A 12,520-nucleotide genomic window follows, 5' to 3' on the forward strand; every position below is an offset into this window, starting at 1 on the left:
GATTTTAAATATCTTATTTCTTTGATCTGTGCTGTGTATTTGCATTAACTTTCAAGTTGAGCATTTAAAACAAGTTCTTTTTCTTTTTGTTTAATGTATTCATGCACTAATTCATTTTTTCATTGCTTTGGATACTAACAATGCAGTCCTTTAAGCTGAGAACAGTCACCTGTGGGTTTTAAGACATGCTACTATTTCCATTAGCTTCTTGCTTTCCTTTTGTTTAAAATGGATGTTACTTCATCTATTTGAGAAGTTCTGCTTGTTTGCCTCTTCCTTCCCTTCCTGGAGTTGCACAGTAGAGTCCATCCACCCTTTCAGACTCTGCTGACATCCCACTTTTCTGTCTTCCTCACCATTCCTCTGTTCCCTGATTGCCTGAAATAAGAACATTCCATGTGAAAGGCTGTGCTGTGAATGTTTTATATTCTTTACACAGACTCTTACTACTGGCTGCTCTGAAAGACAGATTGACCTAGAGAACCAGTGCCATAGGTCTAATGTTTGATGTTCTTTCCGATTTTAATCCACGTAACTGCTAATAATTATGATCCTTGCTTCCTACAGCTCCTCTGTCTCCTCATTCTCTTTCTGGGATTTTTAGCTAAATTGTTTTATTATGTTGCCTTAAACCCCAAAGGCTTTCACATGTTCCCCCAACGCCTCAACCTCTTGAACTCTAAATCCTCGTTGCAACCCCTCATTTCAGGAGTCACTGCTGCTTCTCTCCCTGGGATCTGGTTTTGTTCTGATGCTGCTTTTTTTCTTCCTGAGAGGTAGAAACTCTTGGGAAAAGGTGCATATATTGGGAACTGGTGTGACTGCAGGGCAGTCACATCCCTGGTGTGTGATAACTGGATGTGGATGTGGAGAACAAAGCTCATTCTTTGGTGTCTGAGAGCTGCTGTCTCTTATGAATAAGTGCATTTAGGGGACAGAGCTGGCAGAGAGCTTTCTTAGGAGTTCTGTGCTTTCCCTGTGGAGCTGTGTGGACAGTTTTCATTTTGCTTGGCATCCCTGGCAGTACAGAATTGGTGATGTCTGATGTGAGAGCTGCCTGCTAAGTGCAGCAGAACTGCACTCTGGAAACTTTTAGGAAAGGTAAAAAGCTGTAATGTTGCATTCTAGGGGAAAAATCTGTGTAATTAATTTTTTCCCTCTAGCTGCCTGGCAGTCACATATGCCCAGTAATGTTAGATAGTGATTTAAATGCATTTTCCGAGCAGACAAGAGCTTTCTCATAAAACCTCTGTGGATGTATCTTCATTTTTATATAAAATTAAAAAAAAAATCCTCAGGTTTCAATTGAGATTTACCCCATAAATGTTAGAACAGGATTGAGGAATTCTATTTTAAAAAGTTTTTCTTAGTACACATTTAATTCTCTTAATTTATTTTTTTCCTTGCTGGTTTCTGTTTTGTGGTCTTCATTTGCATGTTCTAGGAAACTGGTTTGGTGGTAATGACTGACATAGTCAGCTTGAACCACAGGCAGAATGGAGGAATGTACACAGATGAGGCTGTTCCAGCCTTCCAGCCACACACTGGGACCTTGGTGGCCACAATGCATTCTAAAATAACAGCAAGGTAACTTTTTTTTTTTGTAATATATATTTCTATGTTACTCTGAGCTGTTTGGTTTTTTTTCTATATTATCAGCTGCTTTCTACCTCCATACACCCAGATTTAAAGGCAGTGGTGGAGAAACTCTTCTGATGTCTTGATAGACTTAACAAAACTTACAGCTGACATTACTTTGTTAAATTTAGTTTAATTCTGGAAAAATGCAGAGAAATATTTTTCAAAATGAAGATATGAATATGATATGATTTGATAAGATATGATATGAATCATTTGACACTCTTTCATATGTCAGTTTTCTGGGAATTAGTTGCTGCTTTCTCAATATTTTCAAACTAGAGCTGGTTTCACAGAGTTAATTGTTTGTTATTTTGGCCATTCAGCTGGTGATCAAAATGAGGGGCTGCAGGAAGAATAAATCCTGAAGTGCAGTGAGTAATTCTGAGCCTTCCATTTGCATTCTGAACATCCTGCGAGCTTCTCTTTAGCAGAACCAGGGGGTTAATTAACAAAAAGATAATGAAGCATCATAGGTGTAGAAAAACTGACTGAATTATTAAAATATTAGAGGTCAAGACAACTCCAAGAGAAGAAATGGAGAGGAATATAAAGTAGTGATTGTAGTAACTGCTGTTAGTTAAGCCATATCATATCCTGGGAAGTCACATGCTCAGTGTGCTCCCTTTGACTTCCTTTGGTGAAAGGATTTGGATCATAAAATCAGATGATCTTTAAAACTAGCAGAAATAATATAATCTTATTTGTACTGAGTTTTTTTACATTCTTATTTATGTCTGCAGAGTGTGTGTGTGCACAATGGGATTGTTTGGGAGGACCATGTAATTTGTGTCATGAGTGATCACCCACTCACTGAATGAGTCTGTAGCGAGCCAGAATGTTGGTGATGTGAGCTGCAGTCAGGTGACAACTCTCTGATTTATCAGTTAAAACTGTCTTAATAAAAGAGTTAATTCACAAGGACTTCTTTCTTGTTCTAGCAGAGCAGAGAAGAGAAAAAGAACCTTCTTTCCCGAAACATGGATTTGGCATTGCCTCAATGTCAGGTAATGACAGGGAATTTTCTTAATTATATCCAGAGGGTTGTATCTGTTCAGTAGGTTTTACAGAGCTTTGTTTGTTTTTTGTAGTTGGAGTTACACTGGCATTTTCTGATATTTTTTCATTATTTTTCTTCATTACCACCTTAATCAATACTCTTTGCAACATTTCATTTGGTCTTGAAGTGTATTCACCTGCTTCAAGTGGAACCTGTCAGTTGTGACCACATTGATTCTCTATCGATTGCTTTTCAAATTCCTTCTTTCTCTGTCATCTGTTGCAAAAGCATCTCCCCCAAACCTTAATTTACTGCCTCATAAATCGTGGTTTCCTCTGGGTACAGCTGGAACTAAGAAAATTAATAAATAGATAACTAATCTCTCCCACAACAGCACGCCTAGGATAATTTGAAGCAATTATTAAAAGACTTCTCCAGGTTTGCAAGTAAACTTCCTTCTCAATAAATGATTGTAAATTAAATTTGACAGGAACTTGGAGCAAGTGTATTCAAATCTGTTCAATTGAGCATGAAATATGCTTTGTAGAAATACACAAAGAATTCCAGAAGTGCCTGTTTGGGCCTCAGCAAGCTGGGGCAGTTAATTATAAGTGGGAGAGTGTGGAATAAAAAGTTGCAGATTGCATTTTCTCCACTTCATTTCATTAGAAACAACTGAGTTGACCATTTCTTCATTTCCACTCTCTTGAACAGGAAGAATTTTTTTTTCTTCTACCATTTATAATTATAAAATACAATCCTCAAAAAAAAAAGAAACAAAAGCTTAATGTCAACTTCCCAAACCAATTCTAAAAATTCCTAGAGCCTGGCTGGAGGGTCTAATGGCTGGAAATGAGTGTGTACTTTGGCCCCCCGCCCAGAAGAGTAAGTGCCCTCATGTGTGAAAATAATGTTAATACTGGTTATGGGCTGAAATCCCAGTGGAAAGAACATCAGCTGCAACAAATTGTCCGGTTAAACAAACTGGAATCCTGCCAGTCCTGGAGCCAGGACACCCTTCCACTTATTTTTCAGGGCTGGGGATTATTGCAGGTACCAGCTGCATAACTCCAGTTAGGATGAGGACCTAAATATTAAGGAATTAGTCTGCTTAAAAAAAGTTAAAATAACTTTAATTTTTAAGTAGGTTTGGGTTAGATAACAGGAAGAAATTCTTTACTATAAGGGTGATATTGGCACAGGTTGCCCAGAGAAGCTGTGGCTGCCCCGTCCCTGGAAGTGTCCAAGGCCAGGTTGAACAGGGCTTGGAGCAACCTGGGATGGTGGAAGGTGTCCCTGCCCTGGAATGAGGTGGGCTTTCATGTCTCTCCCAACCCAAACCATTCCATGATTCTGTAATAACTCGATGCTGCCAAGCCAACTGCATTTCCCAGGCTCTCCACTCTGGACTTTGAGCTGGGGAACCACGTTCATTGGCCAGTGCTTGGAGCCTGACTGAGCTTAGCATGTCTGTTAAAAGGCACAGTGATCTCTAGTTTTCATCAAACCATTTGTTTTAATTCTTTCCCCGCTGTACTATAAATACACAGATCAGTCCGTGACCTCCTGCCTGGCTCCTGACAGTTCCTGCAGCTTCAGGCTCAAGGAGAATTGCAAACAATTGATGTAGAGGAGCAAAGTAAAAGTGCTTCATTTGTGCCAAAAGTGAATCACTTTCATGTGAAGAGCAGTGGAAGTGCAGTTCTTGGGGGTGGCCTGGATGTGGATCAGGCAGCTTTGCAGGTGACAATGTTTCATGGAATGTTCTGGGTTGGGAGGGACCCACAAGGATCATGTCATGCTATAGGCTCTCCAAGTTTGTTCTGAAGACCTTCCTTTCTCCTTTTCCATGCCCTCAAAAGCTCACAGAGCTGACAGCACGTGTATCAAGCTCTGGAGAATAAATAAGAACTTGAGAGCAAAAAACCTTGGGGTGTACTCATAATTGCACCAATCATGCTGTCAGTTGAGCCATGAAATAGCTTTTGTTCTTGTGTTGGTGGAAATGTTTTCTGTTCCAGGCAAGGCCGAAGATGCTTTGCAGGAGGGAAATTTTCTTCAGAAGAAAATTGAATTTCTATTATTATAAAACATAGAAGAGGATACCAGGTTTATGATATCCTGTGGGGCTATGCACAGGAAAGCTAAATACTCAGAGACTTGATTTTTAATAATTAGTTTCAGTCCTCTTCGGAAGAAAATGATGGGTTTGGAAGTTTTCTAAGTGAGGCATTCCAAACCCCAATAAACCAAAGCGTTTCTGAATCAAAACAAACAGTTGCTGAACTTGGTGTCTAGAAAATTTCTCATTTGACCTTATATTCAAGCAGAGTCTGCAGCGTGGAAATGGACACAGGGATGACAAAAAATACTTTTATTTCACTAGCTGACATTAATGCTGATATAATTAAATAAATTATTGTTGAACTGTTTTTATCCGGGACCTCATTCTGGGATTCTTTCTTTTTTTGTTGCTGTTTTTGGGTTTTGGTAGTTTTTTAGTTTTGTTTGTGGGGTTTTTTTATGACTTAGTGCAGACGTTTGCCTGTAAGAAAAGTCACTTTATAATGAGGCTGCAAATAAAGTTTCTAAACCTGTACAAATTTGTATGTTAGATTGTTTCGCAGAACTAACTACTTGCTGTTCTCCTTATAAATGTTTACAGGTCTCAACTGATAAAAAACATTGAGCCTTTTATAAGCTGCTGTTCAAAGCAGATATTATCTTATAAATTTGGATGTGGAGGGAACTCCCCAAAATGTGTACTTGAATTAAATGCTTTGGAATGAAGTTAATCTGCTGAACCCAAATTATTCCACGTTCCTTTTGACAGTAACACATCAGGAGAAGCCCAGCTGCACGTGGATGTGCCTGACTCCATCACCACCTGGATCACGGAGGCTGTGGGTCTGTCTGAAGAGAAGGGTTTGGGCATTGCCAGACAGACAGAGCTGAAGACATTCAAGCCTTTCTTCATTGATTTCACCCTGCCCTACCACGTCATCCGGGGGGAACAGACCAAAATCCCACTGACTGTCTACAACTACCTGGCCGTGTGTGTAGAGGTAACAACCCCCTCCTCTTGCTGAACAACTCAATTCTGGTTTATCATCAGAACCTCTGAGTGATCCACAAGTTACAGTAGATAAGGTACCAGCCTAATGTAGAGGTAAGCTCAGCACAGGGGCCTTGAAAAGATAAATATTGCTTTTCAATACAAATAAAAGTCATTGTTTTATTTACTTTCAGCTTGAAACACATATAGTGGTCTGGAGTGTCTTGCAGCACTTCAGAAGTACAAATATTGAAAAATATAGGGAAAAAATATAGAGAAGACAATTAGGAAACTCGTTGTGAATCACAGAAGAAATTCCTTCATGATTGGAAACCTGCCAGAAGTAGTTGGTTTGTTGTTTTTTTTTTTCCCCAAGAAATCCTGTCTCCCAAGATGTTTTCTTCTCAAACTCATTGTCTCCCTACCCTCAGTAGTATCTCTCGGAAATACTTGTGGAATTGCTGAGCTGAAAGTACTGCTCTCAGTCAAGTACATGACTAGAAAGCTTGAAGAACAAATAAATCTGTATGCTGTGATTTTTGTGGAGCATTTCGTGGCTTTCAGAATTTTTACAAGTGGCTTTGCAGCTGAAATTTGCAATGAATTCCAAAATTTTCACAGGTCCACGTGAAGATTTCTGTCCCAAAAGGCATAAAGTTTGTTGGACATCCTGGGAAGCACCATCTGACAAGAAAGAAGTGCGTTGCCCCCGGGGAAGCCAAACCCACCTCTGTTGTTCTCTCCTTCAATGAGCTGGGACTGAGCAACATCACTGGTAGTATCGAACTAAAAACAGCTTGTTGCTTGAGAGAGTTTTACAAGTGTTTCTTTTTATTTCTCTTTCAGCAGAAAATTCTTGTTTCTCCACTACCCCAAAGGGGAATTTTTTATTCCACTTGCTGCCAACTTGGCTTTTCAACCTCATTTATTGTAGAAACACATCCAATACCTATAATGCACAGAAGAGCCTGTTACAAACCTCAGGAGATTCCTTGGTTATCAGTTTTCCTGTTGTGATATTTTCTCATGTGAGGTTGGACATGTTAGATTTCCCTGAAGAGAACTGTTAGATTTCCCTGAAGAGAACTGTTAGATTTCCCTGAAGAGAACTGTTAGATTTCCCTGTGAATTTTTAAATAAGAGAATAACAACGGATTTTGTACATCGTTCAACAAATAATCCCAGTACAAATTGGCCAACACTGAAAATTAGAGAAGAGTTTCTCTGTTGCCTCATGACTGGCCAAATGTTGCCTGGTTTTAGATGTGATCATTCAAATATGGCATAAGGGTAATAGGAGAGAGCTGTATTTCCAAAACACTTGATGTACTGGTAATTAGCTGTATCTAATTCATTCAGATCTTCTCTTAAGCTCCTGGAGGTCTTCCTGTCTCAAAATACCTCCTGCTTTTCCCTTCTATTTCTTAGCAAAAGCTTTTGCGTTTGGTGGGACTAATTGCTGTCAGGACGGCATGCAGAGCTTAAAGAACGGCAAACACTCAGAGGACACTTTCCTGGACAAAAGAACCCCAATGGGAGTGGATTATGTTCGTAGCAGTGTGATTATCGAGGTAAGAAAAAAGGAATTTGCAATAATTCAGATAAAAATGGGCAAATTGTGACAGTTTTTAGGTAACCAAACATGGATAGGTTTATCAGAATCCTCAAGCTGATTTGTGGTTTGTTTGCATGATTGGAAATAATGTAGTGATACTTGTACAGAAAGAGCCCATGTGGTTCTGAGTTTACCTGGTGAATCTTCAATACTGTTCAGGAGAAAAAGGAATGGAAATTTTATTGGATAAACTTACCCTGTTAATCTAATATGTGCTGTGCTGTGAGGTTCTCTGCTGGTGGTTGGCACATGGTGTCATCTCTTTCCTATAAAGGACATAAACAACTGGACAGCAACAGAATATAATTTCTGTGTTTTCTAAGTAAAACTGAGATCTGTTCCTGCTCATCCAAGCCCTGTGGGTTTATGTGTGGATTTCTGTCTTTCTATAGCCAGAGGGACTGTCCAGAGAATACACCTACAGTGTGTTCTTCTGCCCAAATGGTAAGTTCATGATTTGAATGAGAGATTCAGTTTGTTCGATTCAGTTTTAAATAGAAACATTTGGCTTCATCTCCTTTAAAAAAAAAATTAAAAAAAATCTTTGTGTCCATTTCTCTGTGATTGATGAGTTATGGTGTGTAGGAAGAATTTCTGAATAAAGAGTCTTTCTAACCGGGCTGGCTAATTATGAATTTGCTCTAACTGCCCAAATGATTTCTGGAAATGGCCATTAAATTCCTTTACTTTATGAAACAGTTTGAGTATTCAGCACTGTGGACAGTAACTGGGACTGTACTATATTTTCAGTTGGTCTTTTAAAATTCAGTTCTGGAATCAGTATGTCCTTTCTGCCAGAGATTCGGGTAGCTCAGAGTTGGCTCCACTAGCTAAACAGAGCTGCTTTTGACTACTAGATTTGAACTGAAAAATCACTTGCAGACTTCATGAGAAATTCAGCTGAGCAGTTTGAAGTATCTTCTATATTGGAAGGATGTAAAAAAAAAAAGGTGAGAAGAAACATCCATGTTTACTTTCATAGTTTGTTTTAAGAGAAGCTGGAAAAAAACATGACTTAGGAAAGGTGTGTTTGTTTAAATTTAGTAATCAGCAGTGGGTTATTTTTGAAGTGTGTAAGCTCAGCTCTAATTCTTACAACATTCCATAATTTTTCTGGCTAGAGAAAATCCACATATCTACACCTAACAAATATGAGTACCAGTACATGCAGAAACCTGCCCAGATGACCCACTTTGATATTGCTGTGAAAGCCCACAATGATGCTCACCTGGCCTTGTCCTCTGGTCCCCACGACATGGCAGAGATGACAGAGATTGTTATTGGTGGACATCAAAACAGCAAAACATGGATTTCCATAAGCAAAATGGGTGAGCCCGTGGCCAGCAAGGACACACCTGGGATCCTCTCCTGGGATGAATTCCGCAGCTTCTGGATCAGCTGGAAAAACGGAATTATCCAGGTACTGAATTCTTCTTTGTAAGGGTCTCAAAGTCTCTTTTTAAACAGAGTCTGAGCACACAAATGGCAGGTTTTCCTTAGGTTGGTGTAAAAAGTAAAAGCTGCTCTCCTGTTGTCTTTTCTGTTTTAATTCTTGATCAGGCTACTTCAATCAGAACAAATCTGCTCAGAACAAATCAGGACCTCAGTCTTCAATATTTTTAGTCCTTGAAGGTCAAGCCTGTGGAATTCTCATTAAACTTCCTTGGATTGTTTTGTGGGTGGGAAAGAGAAAGGTATTGATCCATGTACAATGTTCTCTGATGCACATATGAGTTAGGGGGTCCGAGGACACCTGGCAGAGTGACTCCAGATGTATGGGCTCTTGGAACTGCCTGGTTTTCTGTCCCTTTCAGGTTGGCCACGGTACTCGGGTGCTAAATGAGTCTATTATTGTGGAGTGGACAGTCCCCAAACAGCTTGAGGTGAAGTACATTGGCTTTTCCACAGGCTGGGGGTCAATGGGAGAGTTTAAAATTTGGAGAAAAGAAGAGACTGATGAAAATCACAATGAAGCATTTACTCTTGGAGTTCCCCACAACATAATTCCAGGATCAGAAAGAGCTACGGCTTCAATCATAGGTATCAATTCTGAGGAGGTATCACTGGGTATCAAATGTGAAGAGATACTCCAGCTGTTACTTGCTTCTGACCAGTATTTGAGTAATGCACACCTGATAAGATAGTCATAGGCATTTACACTGATAAGATAGTCATAGGCATTTACACAGGTTTATGCTGCTTAATTCTAGGACAAATGATTGTTTTGGAGTTTTTTGTCACTTTTTTGAAACCTGTTTGAGTTGACAGTGATTTAAAGTTGATACTGAGAGCTTTGCAGAGGCACTGTCTGTTAGAGTTCACAGTATTTATTTCATAATCATCATAATCACAAATTGTGCTGTGTTCTAAACTCACCTTGAATTGGGAAGTCATGGACAATCCAACTCTGAAATGTGGAATTTCTTTAATCCAACAGGAGATTGAAGGGCTAAGATTTAACATAAAGGACTTCCCACTTATGATACAGCTTATTTAACAGGAGATATTAGTGTAGTCAGGTGGGGTTTAATCATAAGACACCAAAAGTCAAGTCTAACTGCCTAATACTGAACATATCACCTCTTTCTCAAACAGGAGATGTGATGGGTCCTACTTTGAACAACTTGGACAACCTTCTGCGATTACCCTTTGGCTGTGGGGAGCAGAACATGATCCATTTTGCTCCCAATGTTTTTGTCCTGAAATATCTGCAGAAAACCAAACAACTCAGTCATGAGGTGGAGATCGAAGCTACTGATTACCTTGTTCAAGGTAACTCATTACATTCACAGTTTATAAATGGAGAAAAGTTAGAAGAGAGTTTTACTTGTATCCCGTCATACTTTCTAATCAAGAGTAGCCCAAGTGATAAGGATTCATCATTTCTTGTAGGATAATCTCACAGATTAACAGATTTTGATGGCAAGACATTTTCCCTTGATACATAACCTGTGTTATGGGAACTGGGAACTTCAATAACTCTTAGTTTGGATGTTTATTGATTTATCCTTTTTATTTTTTTTTCCTTAGATAGCTGATTTCTATGTTTAAACATGTTAGAAAGCCAAGGAAAACTAATTTTCGTAAAAATCCATACATTTTTTTGCCTTATTCATGAATTGTCTTTCTGTCACTTTAGTCAGGACATGGCTCTCCTCTGGACTTTCTTTTTTTAACACTATTTTCTTAGTAACATTGTACCCAAAATCAAAAGTTAGTATGCAAAATAGTTATCCTAGAGGCATATAATGAAGGATTTTATCTGCCCTTTCAGTGTCCTGTCCTACCTCACTAAGCAGCTCAAAGCAATCTATCTTTTTCTTTGCACTGTTTTTCTCAGCATTTGTTTAAGAAGAGCCACGTGCAAAATAGTTTTGTAATGAAGTGCAATTTGAATGACCCAAAGGGACAAAGCTCTCTTGTGTATGAGTCAGACAATAGTCATGTGATGAAATCAGAGGTGACAGGATTAGGTGGTTCTCCTCTGAAAATATAAATATAAAATGGAATACGCCAGATATTTCTTGTATTCAGCAGCTAAAGCCCAGTGCTGCTTCCTTTGCCTGGCTCCACCCATTCTACTTGTAATGTTTTGTGCTTGCTGAGAGCAATGAGGCAAAAGGAATTTGTTAATAGTCCAAGTCAGTGTTTCCTTTGCAACATCTTTTGCTTTTGTTTCCTTTTAAGAATCTGCAAACCTTCCAGATTTTTGGCTCTAAACTCTGCTTGCTAATTAACCCTTACAGAAGAAATTCTCAAGAGTTTTAAACTCTTCTGTGTTTATTGGAGCCCTGCCAAGTGCAAGGTTTAGATGGGGAAAGTCTGTTTGCTCACTCCAGAAGGCTTTTGTGACTTACCAAGCCAGAAAACTTCTTCACTTAGTCATCCATGGTGGAAAGTGCTGATACCCAACAATTCCTCTGTGTTCCCTAAACTTTAGAAGTGGCCTGAGCTAAACCAGTCAGCATTTTTTTCTACTTCCCCACAACACAGTTCTACAAAAGCAGATGAACAGGGGAAAACTGGGAAGGTGAACCTCTCCAATGAGTCCCAACATCCATGGGAGTGTTTGAAAGGGAAGATTTCAGAAAAGCAAGCAAGACATCAAGTCTGCCACTCCCTACCTTGGAAGCAAAGAAGAATAAATGTAAGAGCAATGAAGCACAACTCAATTCAAAATGAACATTCCAAGAGACAATGATAAGAGAGGTATGAAGACTCAATGTGTCCATTTACACACTGGAAAGGGACACTTAGGAACTATTTAAGCAGGAAGGGCTCAGTAGTAAATTGAACCTGAGGCCTGCAGAGAAGAAAAGGAATCTAATGTCACACCTATTGTTTGGAGGAAGAAAAAAATAATACAATTATTTAGGCTTTCTGCCATGTGTTTGTAGCTGTGCCACAATCCTCAGGCAAAGATGTGGTTAATACAAGAGCATCAATAATCTCTAGGGCTTTGTTCCTCCCATTCAAACCATTCCACCTGCTTTCCCTGTGAGCACTGGAAGCCTATAGAGCAACTGGAAAGTACAGGAGTCATGGGCAGTTCTTACTCGGGATTGAGGAGCTGCCTGTACCTGGAGAGGTCAACAAAGAAGCTTCACCTCTGGAAATGAAAAACTAGCCCATTCTCATGAAAATGTCATGGTGTGGAATAAAACATCTACTGATGTGTTGGAGAAATTAGCAAGCAGTAAATGTCTTTTGACACCATCTTCTTGCAGGTTTGACACGTTTCCTTATCAGAAATACCCACTCTAAGGGGTTTGATTCCCATGGGTGTTTAAGAGCTTTATCCAAGTGTGTGTTCTGTGTTCCTCAACTCATATATTCCTGTATTCCTAGAGTGCTTTATTAGGAAGAGCAGTTCATGGTTATAGACAAACAGGTTTGAGAGGCAAATTATTTTCCTTGTAGGAAGAGCACTTTGACTATCCTTCCTAATTTTCTGTCTCAGAAGACATTTCAGGAGAGAATTCTTATCTTCAGCATTCAACTTGTTAATAATGTTGCCTAAAACAAGCCTTAAGACAGTCCTGCTGGCTTGGAAATCTTCAAGGCCATCAAGATCACAGCTGTTATTGTTATGTTACAGTTACCTTAAGTTGTCCCAAGCAACAGCTTTGGAGAAAAGTCTGAATCCAGCTGTGGTGTTGAAGGAAAACCATTTTTATCTGTATTGTGCATTCAGTAGAGCAGAAGGAGAGTG

The 12,520-nt window shown here is 39.3% G+C and overlaps 1 protein-coding gene across 1 annotated transcript in view; it reads left to right on the forward strand.

Moving 5' to 3' along the window:
• CPAMD8 (C3 and PZP like, alpha-2-macroglobulin domain containing 8) overlaps positions 1-12,520 on the forward strand; it is a 50,790-nt gene that overhangs the window by 13,682 nt on the left and 24,588 nt on the right. Inside the window, exons 18-26 of the mRNA XM_027701625.1 lie at positions 1,445-1,587; positions 2,580-2,645; positions 5,472-5,703; positions 6,315-6,468; positions 7,122-7,264; positions 7,701-7,752; positions 8,430-8,728; positions 9,123-9,348; positions 9,904-10,080. Of these exons, the coding sequence (XP_027557426.1) occupies positions 1,445-1,587; positions 2,580-2,645; positions 5,472-5,703; positions 6,315-6,468; positions 7,122-7,264; positions 7,701-7,752; positions 8,430-8,728; positions 9,123-9,348; positions 9,904-10,080 (1,492 nt within the window). The remainder of the gene's footprint in view (positions 1-1,444; positions 1,588-2,579; positions 2,646-5,471; positions 5,704-6,314; positions 6,469-7,121; positions 7,265-7,700; positions 7,753-8,429; positions 8,729-9,122; positions 9,349-9,903; positions 10,081-12,520) is intronic.

This window comes from Neopelma chrysocephalum, unplaced genomic scaffold, assembly GCF_003984885.1.
Source record: "Neopelma chrysocephalum unplaced genomic scaffold, ASM398488v2 Primary Assembly neopelma1_164, whole genome shotgun sequence".
NCBI classification, from domain to species: Eukaryota; Metazoa; Chordata; class Aves; order Passeriformes; family Pipridae; genus Neopelma; species Neopelma chrysocephalum.